The sequence below is a fragment of the Sabethes cyaneus genome, chromosome 3 (genome assembly GCF_943734655.1).
Source record: "Sabethes cyaneus chromosome 3, idSabCyanKW18_F2, whole genome shotgun sequence".
NCBI lineage: Eukaryota > Metazoa > Arthropoda > Insecta > Diptera > Culicidae > Sabethes > Sabethes cyaneus.
Genome location: NC_071355.1, coordinates 185,099,898 through 185,119,223, shown reverse-complemented (window position 1 = coordinate 185,119,223; position 19,326 = coordinate 185,099,898). Strand labels below are relative to the sequence as shown.

General features: G+C 40.7%; 1 protein-coding gene across 3 annotated transcripts in view; it reads right to left on the bottom strand.

Annotated features, from left to right (window-relative positions):
- Positions 1 to 19,326, bottom strand: part of LOC128743911 (cell adhesion molecule Dscam2-like) — a 765,320-nt gene that overhangs the window by 338,337 nt on the left and 407,657 nt on the right. For all 3 annotated transcript variants that reach the window (XM_053840604.1, XM_053840603.1, XM_053840606.1), the window contains exon 3: positions 11,926 to 12,133. In XM_053840604.1, coding sequence (XP_053696579.1) covers positions 11,926 to 12,133 — 208 coding nt within the window. The remainder of the gene's footprint in view (positions 1 to 11,925; positions 12,134 to 19,326) is intronic.

Sequence of the window (19,326 nt, the reverse complement as noted above, 5' to 3'; positions counted from 1 at the left end):
GCCCCAGTCAGAGTCTGCTGCTTTTTCGTGACTTGCTCGTTCTATCATAAGGTTGGATTCGCCCGCAGTGGAATTGCTCGCTGCTCGACCGGGACCGGGTCGGACGCACTGCGATTCTGCGGGACGAAGAAAAAACAGTAACCTAATTCAAACAAGATCCCAAATGGCACAAGGGCATAATTTAATTGGCGAGCTGTTGGTAAAAGTTTGTGCGCAACTTTGTCTTTGTCTGCTTACTGCTGCCAGGAAAGCCGGCAAGTGGCTTTCGATTGCGGAATAATCGTCCAACGCCACCTACTCAGCCCGGCGTTGGACAAGCAGACAAATTGAAGTCTCCTGCCTGCCTGCCGAGCGAGTACCTAACTACAGTGCGACAGTGTTTAGTCAAGGAAAAACTCCGCACTTTTCGGTTCTTTTGGCAGCTCATTTCAACGCGTCCGGCCGCTGGAAATGGCGAGCGAGCAAGTTTCAATCTTCGTTCGCACTAACAGAAAGTAGCCCCTTGTCCTGGTTGGAGGAACGAAACGGTGGCACTGACTGTGGGGACTGTATTTGACAAATAATGCTCTCCTGACGACGAACTAAGTCATACTTTGGGCGTCTGATAGAAGATGGAAAACTTTTCCGGAATCTAATTGACGTTGGTCTATCCTGCTTGGCTGACTGGCAGCGCAAGTTTGCCTGCTGCCTTGAGTGCTGCTCAAGTGTTGAGACGAGACGATCTCAAAAGGATCGACCGACCGACCGACCGTGTTTGTCATCCAATAGAAGTCAAATTTTGTGGTCTCTATGTCATCGGAATTTACGCCGGCTGTTAGGTTCCGAGACTTGCAGTAATTAAGCGAATACTACCTACTTTAGCAGCGCAACACGTGCTTGGGTGAAATGATTCAATTTGAGGTAAAAAAAAAATCAAGATTGGTAAGCGAATTACACTTTCCGTTCCCGCACTGGCATTCCGATGAAGCTTTTCGATAAGTTTAAAGAGGGTAAGGTGGCTGGAAGACGATTGAAGAGAGGAGCGTCTGAAAAGTTTTCTAACCGTCGGCTTGAGATTATGGGTTGATAGTTCTGAGTAAAAGTATTTAACTATTTCATGAAAAATGGTCTTCAATTCCCCGTTCACAAATTTAAAGTTGTCTAATCTGGTGGATTACAAAGCAAATAACAGAGAGCAAACTAGGAATTGTGTCCCATCGATTTAGATGTAAGATTGGAGTTCAATGGAATTATGCAAAATGCCAAAAAACTTCTTGTGGACAATTACCGAAATCGATGAAAGGAAGCCTACCGACAGTAACACTAGCTACCAACTCCATAAAGGATGCCATCGGAGCCATCGAAGTGGCTTGCAACTTTGGCGCTGCTGCTGTTGCTGCCTGTCGTCGGTCGTTTGGCCATCCAAATGAAGGCCGACGTTCAGAGCAGTGCCGTAAAAACAGTAAAACAAACAAAAGCCGAAAATTTGCCCCAACATTCCCAGTCAACAGTGACTTAAAGCGAGCTACGCGATGCTAGGTACGTACAATGGCGGCGAAGAACGTTGATCGCAGCCCACCGGAATCGGAAATGTGAAGCTCTTCTGCGTTTGGGCCGGGCACGCCTTGATGAGCTAGCTGCTGTTGCTGCTGGGGGTGGTGCGACCAACTGGCGGAACGGAGACAGGTCGAGAGCGGTGGAATATAAATCAAAATTCCGACTGTTGGTGGCGTGCACCGTGATTTATTTTATGATTACTTCTACATTTTCGGGGTGCGAGCTTTTCTTGAGCTTCGGGTTCGTACTTCATTTTTATTCCTTCGAATGGGCCGGTCCGGCTCGTTTCGCTTTTGTTTCGCCTAATTCTCCGGGTGGATAAAACCGAAATCCATCGAGCCGAGCGGTTTTGCGGACTGGACGCAACTTTTCCCGAGGGAACGGAACGGGGTGGGGCCAGAACCGAAGGGGGGATAATTAAAAAAAGAAATGCGAAGCTAAACAGCAACAAAAGTGAAACCGTCCGTTGGCAACTGGTAAACAGTCGTTGACAAATTTTCGGAATAATTATCGTAAGTTTTTCGCATGCTCGATGCGGTAAAGAACCACAGGGTCGAGCTGTTTAGGAAGAAGGGGCCAAGCCAGTCGTAAAGTTTTATCGGTAAGATTGCGACAGGGCAAAGCCGGAGCTCACTCTCGTTGTTCGTCGTTCGTTGACAATTATTTTATTGTGACGATAAAAAGTGTTTAGGTTGTGGTGTGAAGCACTACCAGGGCGGGGGCGGGGGGTTCGTGCGAAGAGGGATTTTGTTGGTTTTTTCGACTTGCAAGGTGAAGGAAGAGTTAGTACTATTTCCAGTATGGATTATTGTCGGTCCATCAATAAAATAGTGATATAATTAAAATAAAAATAACTTTTGTAGATTGATTACCGGGTAATTATATGACACTTAAAAAGTAGTGGGCTTAAACCGTCATTAGACATTACCCTTCTTTATCGACAGACTTCGCAGCCGGCTATTTAGAGTACAAGAAAATTACGGGGCCAGTGTAACGATCCTACTGACTCTATCAAGCAAGCACCGCCTAGCTGAGATTCGAACATGCGACGACTGGCTTGTTAGACTAGCATCGTACCACGAAGCTAAATGGGCGGTTGATGACACTTAAATTCAAATGAACTAGTATTACTAAAAAATGTGTGTCTGATAAAATTGGCGAGAATACAAGATCTCCTTCAATAAAAAGATAGTTCGACGTTTAAGCAATTGAAGTATGTATCCCTCAATATTGGATGGTTGATTTAGTACATATATTTGCTTGTAAAACTAAAATCATTTTGAAATGGTGCACTTCATTTTGGTGACAGCGGTTCGACCAATACCTTCCAATGGTCGGAAATGCACGCTTTTAACAGAGCTTTATTGTTTGTAGATAGTTCCGCTCGATCTATTTTTTCGCAGAGTAAAACTAACGGGATTCCGTGATTGTTATTCATCAGGCAGGAGGATACAAACAAAATAATTGTGCACAGTCACCTTCAAATCTACTGCATTATCCTTAAAGTACAATAGTGCAAGTGCTTACAAAGTACAAAGAATCTCTCACGTTTTTCCACAAAGTACAAACCAAGCATCGGAGTGAAACCCTTGATCATCAACTGCAGTTGACGGCAGGAATGGCTCGACCCCATTTACTCAATTTTGATTCATTTGACAGTGTCATCTCAGCCAACCAAAACTAGAAAAAGTTATGCATGGAGTATTTGTAGAACTAGTTATTAAGTACAATTTTGCAGAATAAAACTAGCCCGTATTTCTAATGCTTTACGGCAGCTACCGCGTTGGTAACTTAATGAGCATTCACTTGGTTACCAACGGAGTAGCAGCATTGCAGCACAGCAAATACAAACGATACAGCAAAACTATGTTTGGTAATATTGTAGATAATAGCCGGTTTAACCGGTGGTTTGAGCAAACAAAATTTCCAGCAATTTGGAAGCAGTCCTACATGTATCCGGTTTTCAAAAGCGGCGATCGACATAATATAAGGAATTACCGTGGCATAACTAGTTTCTCAGCGTCATGCAAGCTATTCGAAATAATTGTAAGCTCTGTTATTCTCTCTCATACGAAAAGTTATATCTCGGTCGATCAACATGGATTTATGGTAGGACAATCCGTTTGCACTAACCTTATAGATTTTAGGTCGACTTGTATTTCCCACATGGAATAGAAGGCCCAAATCGATGTAGTGTACACCGATTTAAAGGCAGCGTTTAACCGTATTGACCATTGAAAACTTTTACGAAAACTTTCTCGACTTGGTGCATCACGAAACTTTACTGAGTGGTTAAGTTCCTACTTATGCGGACGAACTCTACGTGTACAGCTCAATTCCTGTTTATCCACCCCATTTTCAAATAAATCGGGCGTACCACAAGGCAGCAATATGGGCCCATTGCTTTTCTCGCTGTACTTCAATGACATCGCTTTACTTCTGGGTGACGGTTGTAAGTTAGTGTACGCAGACGATCTGAAATTGTATCTAGTTGTACGGTCAATTGAAGGTTGCCGTAATCTGTAAAAGCTGCTGGATATTTTCGTGAATTGATGTTGCAAGAACTGGCTGATCGTTAGTATTTTAAAATGTCAGGTTATGACTTTCCATCGCATTGCTAACCCTGTAATTTTCGAATACAACATTGATGGTCAAGCACTTGAAAGAGTTGATCATGTCAATGATCTTGGCGTTATTCTCGATTCAAAACTTAACTTCAATCTAAATCGCTCGGCTATTATCTCAAAAGCAACTCGGCAGCTCGGCTTTATTTCGAAAATTGGACAAGATTTTAAGGAACTATACTGTTTGAAGGTTCCGTACTGTTCCCTGGTGAGACCTCTATTGGAAAACGCGTGTCCTATCTGGACTCCATATCAACTAACCTGGAATTTACGAATTGAACGAGTGCAGAAGAGGTTCATTCGTCTTGCGTTACGTGATCTTTCCTGGCGAGATCTCGTGAACCTGCCTCCGTATCCTGATCGCTGTCGCCTTATTGGGCTTGATACCTTAGAACGCCGTAGGAAAATTCAGCAAGCCATGTTTATTGCCAAAATATTGAATGGAGAAATTGATTCAACGAACATTCTTTCAACGTTGAACTTCCGTGCTCCTCAGCGGTCCTGCTGGACTGCTATAACCTCAACCGCACCGCACAACTTTCGGATTCAATGAACCTATGTCAGCGTGTATTCGAACGTTTTCCTTAGTGGAGCACTTGTATGAATTCGGCGAACCATCGCACAAATTTTTCCAAAAGATTTCTAATTCTAGTATTTTATAAGTGACCTTGATTTTTTGTATTTAGTTTAAGTTAGTTACTCACTTGACAATTAATGTTTATTTATTATGTGGTATGTGATGTGAATTGTAATAATGTATTTTTGTAAAGATGATGGGGTTTTTATGCCTACGTGAGGATGGCCTCAGCTTGGCTTTTCCCCATCCAATCATTGCTCCATGGAGACCTATTAGGTCGGACGGATAGAAAATTAATCTATACCTATAAAGAAGGATTTCTGTCTGTCTGTCTGTCTGTCTGTCTGTCCGTATGTTCCTTATAGAATCGAAAACTACTGAACCAATCGGCATGAAAATATGCATGTAGAGGGTTTTTGGGACCAGGAAAGGTTTTAGTGATGGTTAGAAACCCCTCTCCCCACTAAGAGGGGGGGCTCCCATACAAATGAAACACAAATTTCTGCATAACTCGACAACTCGGGGGCTCCTGTACCAAAGAAACACAATTTTCCTGATAACTTGAGAAGTAATTAAGCAAATGGAACCACATTTGGCATGTGGGTGTTTTTGGAAACAAAAATTTTTTCTATGATGAATTAGGACCCCTCCCCGTTTTAGGAGTGGGGGATCCTATACACATGAAATACAAATTTCCTCATAACTGAAGAACTAATCAAGCAAATGGAACAAAATTTGGCATGTGAAAGTTTTCGAGGGCAAGAATATTTTCTATGGTGAATAAGGACCCCTCCCTACTTTAAGAGGGGGGGCTCCTATACAAACGAAATACGAATTTCCTCATAACTCGAGAACTAATCAAGCAAATGGAACCAAATTTGGCACGTCGGTGTTTTTGGAGACAAACTTTTTTTCTATGATGAATCGGGACCCCTCCCCACTTTAGGAAGGGGGGCTCCTATACAAATGAAATGCAAATTTCCTCATAACTCGAGAATTAATCAAGCAAATGGAACCAAATTTGGCATGTGAAAGTTTTTTAGGGCATGAATATTTTCTATGGTGAATTAGAACCTATCCCCACTTTAAGAGGGGGGGCTCCTATACAAACGAAATAAAAATTTCCTCATAACTCGAGAACTAATCAAGCAACTGGAACCAAATTTGACATGTGGGTGTTTTTGGAGACAAAAATTTTTTCTATGATGAACTGGGACCCCTTCTCACTTTAGGAGGGGGGACTCCTATACAAATGAAATACAAATTTCCTCATAACTTGAGAGCTAATCAAGCAAATGAAACCAAATCTGGCATGTGAAAGTTTTCGAGGGCAAGAATATTTTCTATGGTGAATTAGGACCCCTCCCAACTTTAAGAGGGGGGGCTCCTATACAAACGAAATACAAATTTCCTCATAACTCGAGAACTAATCAAGCAAATGGAACCAAATTTGGCACGTGGGTGTTTTTGGAGACAAAATTTTTTTCTATGATGAATTGGGACCCCTATCCACTCTAGGAGGGGGGCTCCTATACAAATGAAATTCAAATTTCCTCATAACTCGAGAACTAATTAATCAAATGGAACCATACTTGGCATCTGGGTTTTTTTGGAGGCATGAATTTTTTCCATGATGAATTAGGACCCCTCTCCCTTTTTAGGAGGGGGGCTTTCATACAAATGAAATGCAAATTTCCTCATAACTCGAAAAGTAATCAAGCAAGTGGAACCAAATTTGGCATGTGGGGGGTTTTGGAGGTAGGATTTTTTTAATGATGGTTTGAGCCCCTCACCCCTGTGGTAGGGGGATAAGGACTATCATACAAATAAAACAGAAATTTTTGAGTAACTCAAAAACTAATCGAACTCGAGAAAATTTAGACTTTTTCATAAAACATTAATCAATAACAAGACCACCAAAAACTATCAACAGTAACATTAGACAATTCAGAGCGAGACGGCCACAGGCTGCGAGTGTTGCCTGCGACCCGCCGTCGGATTCGCCGGCCACTGCGGGGAGACAGCCCCCCGTAGAGATCACGTCTATCTAGGTTTATTTATTTTCCTAGATCTACTGACCTCTATTACTTTCCTTCAGTTGGGTCGCCCCTGCGAAATGGTACTTTCTACGAAAAGATTTTCCGTGAAATGGTACATCCCGCGTAAGGTTTTTCGCGAAATGGTATTCTGCGAAATTCTATATTTCGCGTTATGGTCAACCGAGAATTGGTGTTCCGTTTATCAGGCTAAGCAATGGGGGGAGTTGTTTTCTACTTTACTGTGAGGAAAATTTATATATAAAAACACCCATGAACTCCCCAGAAACTTGCAAAACTCAAGATTGTAAGAAAGGTCATCGAAGATTCACGATTTATGTACAACACAGTTTAATTTGTGGCAATACGAAGTTTGTCGGGTCAGCTAGTTAACTATATAAATATACAGGTATAGTGCATGAAAAATCGGGGGTTTGCTTGCACCAAATCGCTCTAACTCTGGATTGACAAAGAACACCTTGTGGTTATGAGTCATTCTTATGTACTAAGACTAAGACTAAGACTAAGACTAAGACTAAGACTAAGACTAAGACTAAGACTAAGACTAAGACTAAGACTAAGACTAAGACTAAGACTAAGACTAAGACTACTTATGTCCTTAGTTAAAAACTAAGGAATACGATGGAGTTGGAATTTTTGAAATCAAATTGTACTCATTGAGAGAAAAATGCAAATTTTGTTTTTAAATCGAATTTAAAAATATTTGGTAGCACTGCCGCTGAAAACTAATATTTTTCCGGATTCCTTGGGCGATTTCCTTCGTAAACATGAAATACTGTTTTTCTAAATCAAATATTTCCGGAGATATAAGCAAAAGAAGATAGGGGAGAATTTGACAAAACCGTGCCTTTTCTTTAAAAATGGAAATACTCCCATTAATCGAGGAGACGTCCAATCGGCACCAAACATAAGGTTTTTTCTTGCTGACTTGAAACGAACAATCTAACCAAATTTGGTGCAAGTCCATGAAGATCGATTAAAAGTTTGTACTTTTTCTCGATCACTCGACATGGAGTGACCCACATCTATTATGAAGCGAAAAGTATTCAAACCATCAAAATCCATTCATAATTGGCAGAGCAATAAACGTTCGAAATCTTTCATTTTTTCGTGACGTTCGCATATTTGGATTTTTTGGAATTACCCCCTGTACCTCCTGACCTGAGAGGTGTAGTCCTAAGTCAAAAATTATGGGTTTAAAGGAAGTCCAAATCCAAGTAAAAATCTAAGTTCAACCCAAAGTTCAAGCAATGTTGTGAATCGAGCGAGAAAAAACATACCATTCTACGCTTACGCCTCACACGCAGGCGTAAAAGAAACAGTCACCGTTGCTGTGTGCAGACATTCTGCTATCCGCACACTCGCGCACTGACATCCTCACATCGTCACATCGCCATCGTCTCCCTGCATAGCTTATGCGCGAGTCAAAAAAATCATGAGGAATCAGTTGCCCGTGAGGCAAACGGCACACTGAGATACAAATTTTGCATTACTTTTGCTTCTGTTCTTCATCTTTGCCCTCGCTTCTACTCAAGGGTGGGAGTATGAGCCGTCACGAGTAATTGGAATCAGCAGATCGGGCTGCAACGAAGAACGAGAGCGACGACTGTTGCTGTAAGCTAAACACATACTCGTAAAAACTCGTTGCAGTGCATGAATAAATCAGAACGAGAGTCCGAAATGGACGCTTATGCCGGCGTGTTCGTTAGAATGGGTACGCGTGTGTGGGAAAATTAGACTACACGAGTGTGGGCTTCGCTACACTGACCAAGTCCAAGTACAAGTCCACGTCCAAGTTCAAGTCTAAGTCTGAGTTCGATTCCAAGTACAAGTGATGAATTTTCCACTCCATCTGGAATTCCTCAAGGCAACCAATTAGGACCGTTGATATTCCTTCTATACATCTATGATGTGAATTTTAAACTGAAAGTTCCCCGTTTGTCTGTCGCCGACGATTTGAAAATCTTCAATCGAATAAATCAGCTCTAACACCGATGCCCGCGTGCTTCCGCAGCAGTTAGACAGCTTCGTTGACTGGTGTTGCACAAACCGTATGAAAGTAAATCCGAGAAAATGTGCCGTCATCACTTTCTCAAGAAAAAAACAACCTCTTTCAACTACTCCCTTGGAACTAGCATTGAAAGAACTAACTGCATCAAAGATTTAGGCGTACTACTAGATAGCAAACTATCGTTCCAGCAGCACATTTCATAAGTGATTGGGAAGACCTCTAGAAATCTAGGTTTCATGTTCCGGATTGCTAAGGATTTCGGTAATCTAAAGTCTTTATACTGCTCACTGGTGCGATCATCTCTCGAGTATTGCCGCCAAATTTGGAACCCACATTACCCAAATGAAGTTGATCGTATCGAGGCTGTACAGCGGAGGTTTGTGCACTTCGCTCTATGACGCCTTCCATGAAAGGATCCATTCCGGTTACCCTGTTACGAAAGTCGTGACTAATTAACAAATTTGGATACTTCAGTTGTCCGTCGCAATATTGCCCGTGCGATTCTCGCGTCTGACTCGTCCTGATTGCTAGTACAGTTCTAGAACTTCCCGCACAGAGCACGAATCACGGCATGTACGGTAGTACCGTTGGGCATTTCCGGTTATATGTTTGAGTTGCCAAAGGTTTGACTTTAAATTGGCCAGAGAAGTAATCAAGCATAATTTAAGGGCAATTTAGGGCATAGTAATAGCCCGTTGAAAATGAAAATAAATAAACTGGAACCACCTGAAATTACCAATTCACCGCAACAAATCCACAGAACATGCATAAAAGTCCAAGTCCAAGTCCAAGTCCAAGTCCAAGTCCAAGTCCAAGTCCAAGTCCAAGTCCAAGTCCAAGTCCAAGTCCAAGTCCAAGTCCAAGTCCAAGTCCAAGTCCAAGTCCAAGTCCAAGTCCAAGTCCAAGTCCAAGTCCAAGTCCAAGTCCAAGTCCAAGTCCAAGTCCAAGTCCAAGTCCAAGTCCAAGTCCAAGTCCAAGTCCAAGTCCAAGTCCTAGTCCAAGTCCAAGTCCAAGTCCAAGTGCAAGTGCAAGTCCTAGTCCAAGTCCAAGTCCAAGTCCTAGTCCAAGTCCAAATTCAAGTCAAAGTCCAGGGTTGAGCACATGTTCAGTCCAAATCCAAGTAAAGGATTGAGTTCAAGTTCAAGGCCAAGTCCAAGTCCGAGTCCAAGTTCAAGTCCAACTACAAGCCCAAGTCCAGGTCGGAGTCCTAGCTCATGTGAAAGTGGAAGTCCAAGTCCAAGTGCAACTCAAGTCCAACTCCAAGTTCAGGTTCGAGTCCAAGTCCAAGTCCAAGTGCAAGTCCAAGTTCACGTCTACCTCTAAATCTATGTTTAAGTCTGAGTCCAAGTTTTATAAATTCGAAATTTAATGCGTTGCTCCTCTTGCCTGGACTCTATTTTGATAACTGAAAAATGAATATCAAAACTTACGTACAAAATTTGGACTTGGGCTGTACAGCATTAAAAAAAGTGGGGCAAGTTTCTTTAATCGGCTGATTTTAGTATCGGAAGTCATGGATCACCTGTGCTACCATGGGACAGAGAGGGTTAAGTCGACCAATTGTGTTCATAATATCCTTTAGATTGAGTTTCAGGTATTTAAGCAACATATTGGGTAAAATCTACCAGAATGAGTCGAATACCTTAACGTTCTATGCTGTGCTCTGTTAAATACTTCGTACTTTGTGGTGAATCACAGTAAAAGCCTCTTGATAGAGACCAATCGAAATGCGTACCAAGCACAATTGTTCTCATCTTACGGTACCGAATCTGGGTACGCTGCAGTTCACCGGTTACCATTAGCTCCCATCGTATCTATGACAATCAAATTTAATTTCCAACCCGGCTCCGGAGCTGATTGCTTCTACTTCTTCTTCTGCAGCACTCGCACAATGATATTACTTTCCTACGGATTGAGCCTGCAATCAATCGATGCAATTTGGCCTGATTCGCATGTTACCCGAATGCAATTGGGGTACGTATACGTACCTACGTACGTATGCAATTGGGGTAAACATTTCAAATTTCAAAATTGAAAGTGGCGCCCTCCACTCGGGAGCTATCTATCGGTCCACTATCGGTCCGCTGACAGAGACGTGCGGTTGCATCGATTGCATCGGCATCGGCCTGTTTGCCGCTGCATTGTGACCAGCCCCGGCCGGTTCGACGTTGTTGACTAACCTCGTCCGCAGTTCGGGCCCACTACGGCATCATACCAGTGACCACTGCCATGCAGATAGCTCTGCTGGTGCTCGAATTCCATAAATTGGCCGACAACCAGAGCAAACACTTTCGGAAATGTGCAAAATTTACCGTCACAGAACATTTGGTAATGGTTATGATGATGACGATGTTCTGGCCGCAGCTTCTGTGCAGACAAACGACGGTTATGGTCATCGCTGCTGGTTGGTGCGTTAGGAACCGACGAGCAGCAGAGGTCCGCGGAGGGCTGCGGCTCAATCAGTCGGTCACCGTGTGCAAGCCGACATCCTACATTTGGCGACACATAAATTTCATAATCAATATTGGCCACGTTTGATAAATTCGTTTATATAAATATTGAAATTTAATGTGTCATATGCAAAATTTATCGGAAAATGGGCTGCTCTTGAGCGTGGCCGCAAGTGTGGGTGTAGAAGGGTGGATTGGTGGTGGTTGTGGGTATGGGAACGGTCGGTGGTAAGTGGCATTTGCCGTGTGGTGTATGGCAGCGGTTGTCCGTTAAAATCGCGCTGTTGAATGAGAGGCACAGCAAACAGGACACTGCTTTCAAATCATATAGAGGCGCGATAATGGTTTTATTTGAAAGCTATTTTACGCGCTTGTGCAGAAATTGGGTTACTCCGAACGAAGTGATATAAATTTACAATTAATTTAATGGCTAATATTTGCGACGACAATTGGCGGCTTTTTAGTTGCCAGCGGTGAAATAATGGACCATACTCAGCAGGGAACGATTATGATTTCAAATTTGCACCAAACGGCGATATATTATCGACAAAATGGTTTCATTTTTGGCAAACGATATTGTTGCTCCCGGTGCACAATGGATGCAATTTAATTTTGTACTAAAATGGGTTTTCGTGAAAAATGTAAATTAATAGATGATTGTCGAACCTACCTGTAGTTGGTATTGAGCTGCACGTTGTTGATGGCCACGTTGTCGAATTTGTTGGCCGTCGTCCAGCGGGCCCAGTAATAGGTGAAATCATTGGACGGTTGCTGCTCGCTGAAGCGACATTTAAGCGTAAGCGTTTCACCTTCCCGAGTGTCCAGGCTTTCGTCTGCCAGTACCGATACGATCGCCCCCACCGTCAGTATCGTTAGCGCTAGAGTTGGAACGAGACAGAGAGAGAAAGAAACATAAAATAAGAAAAAATCGCGCCACTTGCAAAGGAAACAGTTCTATACAATAGATAAGAGAACCAAATTAAAATGCATTTTCACATTTCTCTTGCTCTTATCAGTTGGTCATTTCAGCAACAGCGGCTGTCCGCTGTCAGCTGCTGGGGCGGGGAATGCGGGGAAAAAGCAGCGGAAAAAATCCGACCCAATTAACAAGGTAATTAAAAATGCAACACGGAGCCGGCCTGGAGTGGCTCGACGCTGGAAGAAGGGGAAAAGATTTTTATTTGGTAAACCGTTGAATCGGATCTATTAATTACGGATTTCGAGGCAGCCTCCGACTTCTGTCGTGTTGTTTTGCTTATGCCCAGCACAGACGCCTGGTTTTAATGTTTTAATGGCGACAGTTAGAGAATCTTAATTTTGTAATTTAATTAGCGTTGGACTGTAGAGTGGGGTGAGATAAATTGAAAAAAGTTCACGGGGGTCATTGCAATGAGTTGGTCCAAAGTTGGTCTTTAATCGTGAAATTGTAAGTAGAAAGTACAAGTATTTGATTTTGTTTCGACCAATATTTCGGTGGAACGTTTGTCATCGTTGTGCTAATCCATAGCTATTCGTTTCTCTAGAAAAAATTTTATGATATCATTCGATGAAGCCTTTACCTCGCATGAGTACTGCCTTTTAGTCAGCTTAATAAAGAAATCATAGATTTCAAAGAAAAGTATCGACATTTTCGAACAAACACACTCACAAACACAATGTTTATTACACTAAATTAAATTAACATTTTTATCGTAATGTAGGGCAGAGCTACGTCCTAGTAACACTTATGAAGCTGCTTGGTTTTATTTCAATTTTACAATTAATTTAAAGTTTTATAGCGGAGTAATTTTCGCTGAAACGGGGCCACTACTGACACGAGGTCTTCAAATATTGAAATTTTTGCGCTTAATTGGTTGAAAATGGTTAAAAAATAAGAATTACATTTTTAAAACCTCGAAATAGTGGTGGACCCCTCGTTCTTCAAGGGGGCTAACAGTTTCAAAAAAGTTGAATTTTGAGCAAACCTTGAGATCTATGTCAAGTGATATTTCATAAATTTGCCATGAAACAACTAACAAATGACCCGGCTCTGTAATGAAAAAAACAGGGTTTTCAAATGGAGTAAAAATATTTTTGGCAGCCATCTTGGATTTGGTCGCTCTGTTGAATTTTATCAAAAAATCGCCGTTTCCACCATGAGCCCCCTAACCGATTTTAATTTCAAGACCATCATTGGAAAGCTGAGAAAAAATGCTATAAGAAACATTCATCAAGTTAGGTGTGCAATGGTATTAACTAAATAAAACAATAAATGTTCTGTTGCAAGATATTCCATTGTACGATAGTTGTAAACCTTGATACAGATAATTACTTGTTTCATATATTTAATGCCACTAGGCCATTACACATGTAATATGATGAATATTCCATATAGATTTTTTTCTCAGCTTTCCGATGGTGGTCTTAAAATCAAAATCGGTTGGGGGGATCATGGCGAAAACGACGATTTTTTGATAAAATTCAAGATGGCCGCCAATTTTTTTCACTTCGTTTATAAATTCTATCTCTCCTCTTTACAAAACCGTTTCGTTTGTAGTTTGTTTCATAGCAAATTTTGGAAATATCGCAATAACTATATGGAAATTGTGAATCTTGCTACAAATAACTGGTTGTTTTATTTAGTGAATAAAGGAGTGTCGTCGTGGTTGGGCCACGTTTTGGAATTCGCCTATAACTTTCGTTTCAAAAGGAATTTTGGAAATCTAAGCACATCGTTGCAAAGGTTTAAGAATAAGGTATATTTCCAGAAAATTTTGAACTGATTGCTTGAAAAATAAAAAAGTTATACGCATTTACGTGAAGATTAAAAATGTTTTTATAGTCGAGCCATGTCGTACAACTTGGGCCACCGCAGAAAATCTAAGACATATGTTTTGAAATTTTTTATAGAGACATGAAAAGAATGGATTCCGTGAACATGAGCCGCTAGGTACCAATTCCCTATTTTTAATTGCATTTTTGCGAAATTTTGGCGATCTTGTAAAATTTATCTCGATAATTGCATTTCATGAATCATTTCTTGAACAAAAGTTCATTGCACCTGGAAAACTTTTTTTGTAAGATTTATTCACTGAATTCGGTACGGGTGTTTTGAATACATGATTGAAACTCACAATATTGGTAAAAGTTAGCTTTCACAGTAAGACGTTTTACAATGGTTGTATCATAGATATAATGAGCTACTAAAACTGTAAAATCGTGGTGGCCCGACCATTACAGTGGCCCGACGATAACGACAATACCCTACTATTTCATTTTCTTGTAGCATTTTTTCTCAACTTCCCAATGGTGGTCTTAAAATGAAAATCGGTTGGGGTGCTCATGGTGAAAACGGCGATTTTTTGATAAAATTCCATATAGCGACCAAATCCAAGATGGCCGCCAAAAATATTTTTACTCCATTTGAAAGCCCTCTTCTTTTTCTTCACAGAGTCTTGTCATTTGTTAGTTGTTTCATGGCAAATTTATGTAATATTACATGCACAGTCGTTCATGTTTCCGGTATTCAAATCGGGTGATCGTCCCAATGTGAGGAATTACCGTGGAATCACCAGTCTTTCTGCATCATCAAAACTGTTTGACATAATAGTGAGTAGCGTGATGCTGTCCTGCACTAGGAATTACATTTCAACGGCTCAGCATGGTTTTATGCCCGGTAGGTCTGTATGCACTAACCTGCTAGAGTTCACATCGATGTGTATTTCGGAAATGGAAGACAAGAAACAAGTTGATGTCATCTACACAGACTTGAAAGCTGCTTTCGATAGAATTGACCATACAATACTCTTACGGAAACTATCTCGACTCGGTGCTTCTCAACAAATGGTGGAATGGTTGAACTCATACCTCAGTGGCAGAGTGCTTCGCATAAAATCCGATCCGCTGTTTCATCTGTGCTTAGTAATAAGTCTGGAGTTCCTCAGGGCAGTAATTTGGGACCATTGCTTTTCTTGTTGTTCTTCAAAGATATTGCGCTGCTTTTGGGTACTGGCTGTAGGTTAGTGTACGCCAATGACCTGAAACTATTTGCCTCGATAGGAAATATAGATGACTGCCGTCGACTGCAGGGTTTGCTTGATTTGTTTACGAGCTGGTGCAAACAAAATTGGCTGATTATAAGCGTTGCCAAATTTGTTTATTTGTTTATTTGTTTATTTTTAATAATTTCATCCGACTCAAGGTCTTAATGAAATATATGGCTGGGAAAAGCCATCTTGAGTTGCACAATAAACGCATTCTCAAAATGGCATAAAAACCCAGCATCTTTTTATAAGTTTACATTAAATCATCTTAGCAGCTAAAAATACATACATAAAATACATAACAATCACCACAAATTAAACATAATTAAAAACATTGGTCCATAAGTTAAAAATTAAAGGTTTGTCTTCGACGGTTATATTCATTTGCCAAGTGTCGAACTAGTTCATGTAAGCCGTAGTTAGTGCGGTGAGTTCCTACACGTAGCAATTGTTGATGTCGTTGAGGACGTAGTGGACAGTGCAGCAGGAGCGAAGATAGTATGGCGGGACTGTCGTATGTTCCCACCAAAATCTTTTGTGCCGTATTAGCGACGATATCTTTCCGCCGTTCCTTAAGCGAAGTTATGCCAATTAACAAACACAGGTTCTCATACGATGGCAAGTTATCAGGATTCCTCCATGGTAGCATGTGGCATATTCTTCGAACGAAACGTTTCTGTATCTTTTCGATACGAAGAGACCAACTGTCAAATTGGGGATCCCAGACTGCGCAGCTGGTTTCTAGAATTGAGCGTACCAGCGAGCAGTACAAAGAGCGTAAAGTACCGGGCTCATGAAACTCTTTACCAATCTTCAATATCATTCTCAGTTGTCGATTAGCTTTGTTGATAATCATGTTGTAGTGTTGTCTAAACGTTAGTTGCTGGTCTAATACTACTCCGAGATCAGTAACCCTATCGCTTCGTTGCAGTGAAGTTATGAGTTTTTACCGCATTAAAAACCCGATCCTTTTTGGTTACACTGTTGATGGTATTGAGTTACGCAGAGTGGACCGAGTTAACGACCTTGGAGTCCTGCTGGACACAAAAATGACGTTCAATGTGCATCGTGAATCAATTATCTCCAAGGCATCACGGCAGCTCGGATTCATCTTTAAGATTGGTCGGAACTTTAAGGATGCCCACTGTCTTAAATCGTTGTATTGCGCCCTTGTTCGTCCGCTATTAGAAAATTGCAGCCTAGTTTGGTTTCCAAAGCAGCTAACTTGGAACCTGCGCATTGAACGTGTGCAACGGAGGTTTGTCCGACTAGCACTGAGACACCTCCCTTGGCGAAATCCTGACGAGACTTGCCCCCATACGCAGACAGATGCTGTTTACTCGACCTAGACACACTAGAACATAGATGCAAGGTGCAACAGGCATTATTTGTAGCAAAAGTTATTAACGGTGAAATTGACGCCCCTAACTTACTATCAATGATCAATTTTCGCGCTTCGCAACGATCCCTGCGCTCGACGGGTTTACTGCAGACCCAATTTCATCGGACTGTGTTTGGATACAACGAACCAATTACTGAATGTGTAAGGACCTTTTCGAATGCGGAGGAATTGTTTGACTTTGGTGAACCGTCGCGCTTGTTTGCGCAGAGATTACGCAGAATTAATTTAGTATAAGATTTTATTCATGTAGACAATATTTTATGTCAGATGAAATATCCCTAATAAATAAATAAATAAATAAATGATATAGATCTCAAGGTTTGCTCAAATTTTTTGAAACTGTTACGCCCCTTGGTGAACGAGGGGTTCACTATTTCGAGGTATTAAGAGCGTAATTCTTATTTTTTAACCATTTTCAACCAATTTAGTGCAAAAGTTTCAATATTTAAAGACCTCGTGTCAGTAGTGGCTCCGTTTCAACGAGAATTACTCAGCGGTATCAATCATTAGCTCTGGTTTTATGAAGGTGTTGTGAAATGCCAAAATGACACAAGTCAAAAACTACTGCTGGCTAGCTACAAAACCATAATAAAACTGTTAATAAAGCTAACTTTTTAAGGCTGCTTATGTTACCACGATAAAACTGGCTGGCTGCGATACATCTCTTATAAACTTACTATAAGTGGGGCGTAGCAATACAATATGGTGCACCAATCAAAGTTGATCTTATTACGATTGATTCTCGAACCGCAACAAAACTTATTACTGCTATCATGAAGAATATTAGAGTTCAACATCGAAATCATTATCTTATGCGAGGCCATATGGCCGTTTCCAGCATTTTTTTCTTCACAAACAAAACTTCATCCAAACAAAGTGTGTTGCAGGAAGGAAGCAATTATCAATCAGCTGTATTTTGGAGGAGTAACAGCTGGATTTTTATGACACAGGAAGCAACTACAATGATTTTGCTAGAAATTGAGTCAATCTGAATATATTGATTTTGTTAAAACAACCAGCTTTCGAAAATTGCAAAATTTTGATGGCACGTTGATTTTATCCACCTACAATAACAACATGCACGATAAAATTTAATGCGCATATGCTGCAAATCAATGGAGACTGCTGAAAATTTATTATTTGCTCTATGTAGGATATTTTATTATGGTCGCTATAAACCATATTGATCAGGATGATCTGACAGTAAAACTTTGTGAATACATTCACAACTTTAATTTTTTTGGCTATGGATGTGTTTTGAAGTTAGCAAAGCTGGCGGACTGATTCAGTTTTTTACCAGAGCAAACTGCATGCTTTATAGCTTTGCAACAAAATGCTACATTAAATTATGGTGGTAGCTGTCAAGCAGCGAAAAGCATAATCGGTCTTATTGCTGCTTTCTGCAGAGTGTGCTAAGACTACTAAAGCTTACAGCCGGATTCTTGAAGAGGTTATAAAAATCTTCTGAAGAGTGGGCCTTTTGGTCCGAGGCCAGTTTTTAGCGGCCATCAGGAAGTTTTGGTGGAGCTCACAGTTTTATTAGCGGCCTTATGAAATTGTTCATGAAAACCACTAGAGGAATGTAATAAAATTTAGAATTGTTACTTGGGAACTTTTTTCATGATTGAATTGAATTTCGAAAGTTTCAAATTTCGAAAACAGACACTGATAAAGCCTGCAAGTCGTAAGTGAATTACGTAAGGTATGGGAGGGCATTTTCAGCCCATTAAACGATTGCTTCTTTTTTCGGCCGAGGCCTAGTTCTAGTGGAAGAACAGCTGGTTTTGATGTTCTTTTTACAAACAATATTAGATTATTTAAAAAGTCCTAATAAACTAATAACAACAACAACAATATTAGATTAGTTTCATTATTGAGAAAATAGTGGTAGTAATAAATAGTTGAATTTAGAAACAGGCTAAAAATGTCCTACCGTACCCTATCTATCGTGAATAAAATTAATAGTAGAATTCTCGCATAACTTTTCAAAAGGGCCTAAGTAACAATGAGAGATTTTCTTTGTGCCTCTTCTCTTGCACTTGCCACGGCGATGCATATGTACTTTAAAATATCAGCTTGGCATGAATCACCCAAGTAACAATTTTAAGTTTTATTACGTTCCACTAGTGGTTTTCATGACAAATTCCATTAACCCGCTTATAAAACTATGAGCTCCACCAGAACTTTCTGATGACCGCTATGAAACTGCCTTCAGACCAAGTGGCCCAATCTTCCGAAGGTTTTCATAACCTCAATAAGAATCAGGTCATAAGCTGAAGTAGTTTTATCATGGTCTGCTGAAAGCAGCAATTAAACCGATTAAGCTTTTCGCTACAAAGCTATAAAGCATACAGCTAGCTGAAGAGCTGAATCCGTCCGCGTTTGTTAACTTGAAAATATATATATTCATGAGTAGAAAAGTTAAAGTTTTACTGTCAGATCATCCTGATCGATTTGTTTTGCAGCGACCATAATAAAATATCCCATAGAATAATTAACCAATTTTAGTAGTTTATAGTCGCAATAAATTTAATTGGTTTACCGTTTTAATACCTCTATATGACTAACAGATTTATTGCGGTTTGACCAGCAACCGCAATAAAATCAATTTCGATTGGTGCGTCATATTGTATTGATACGCCACACG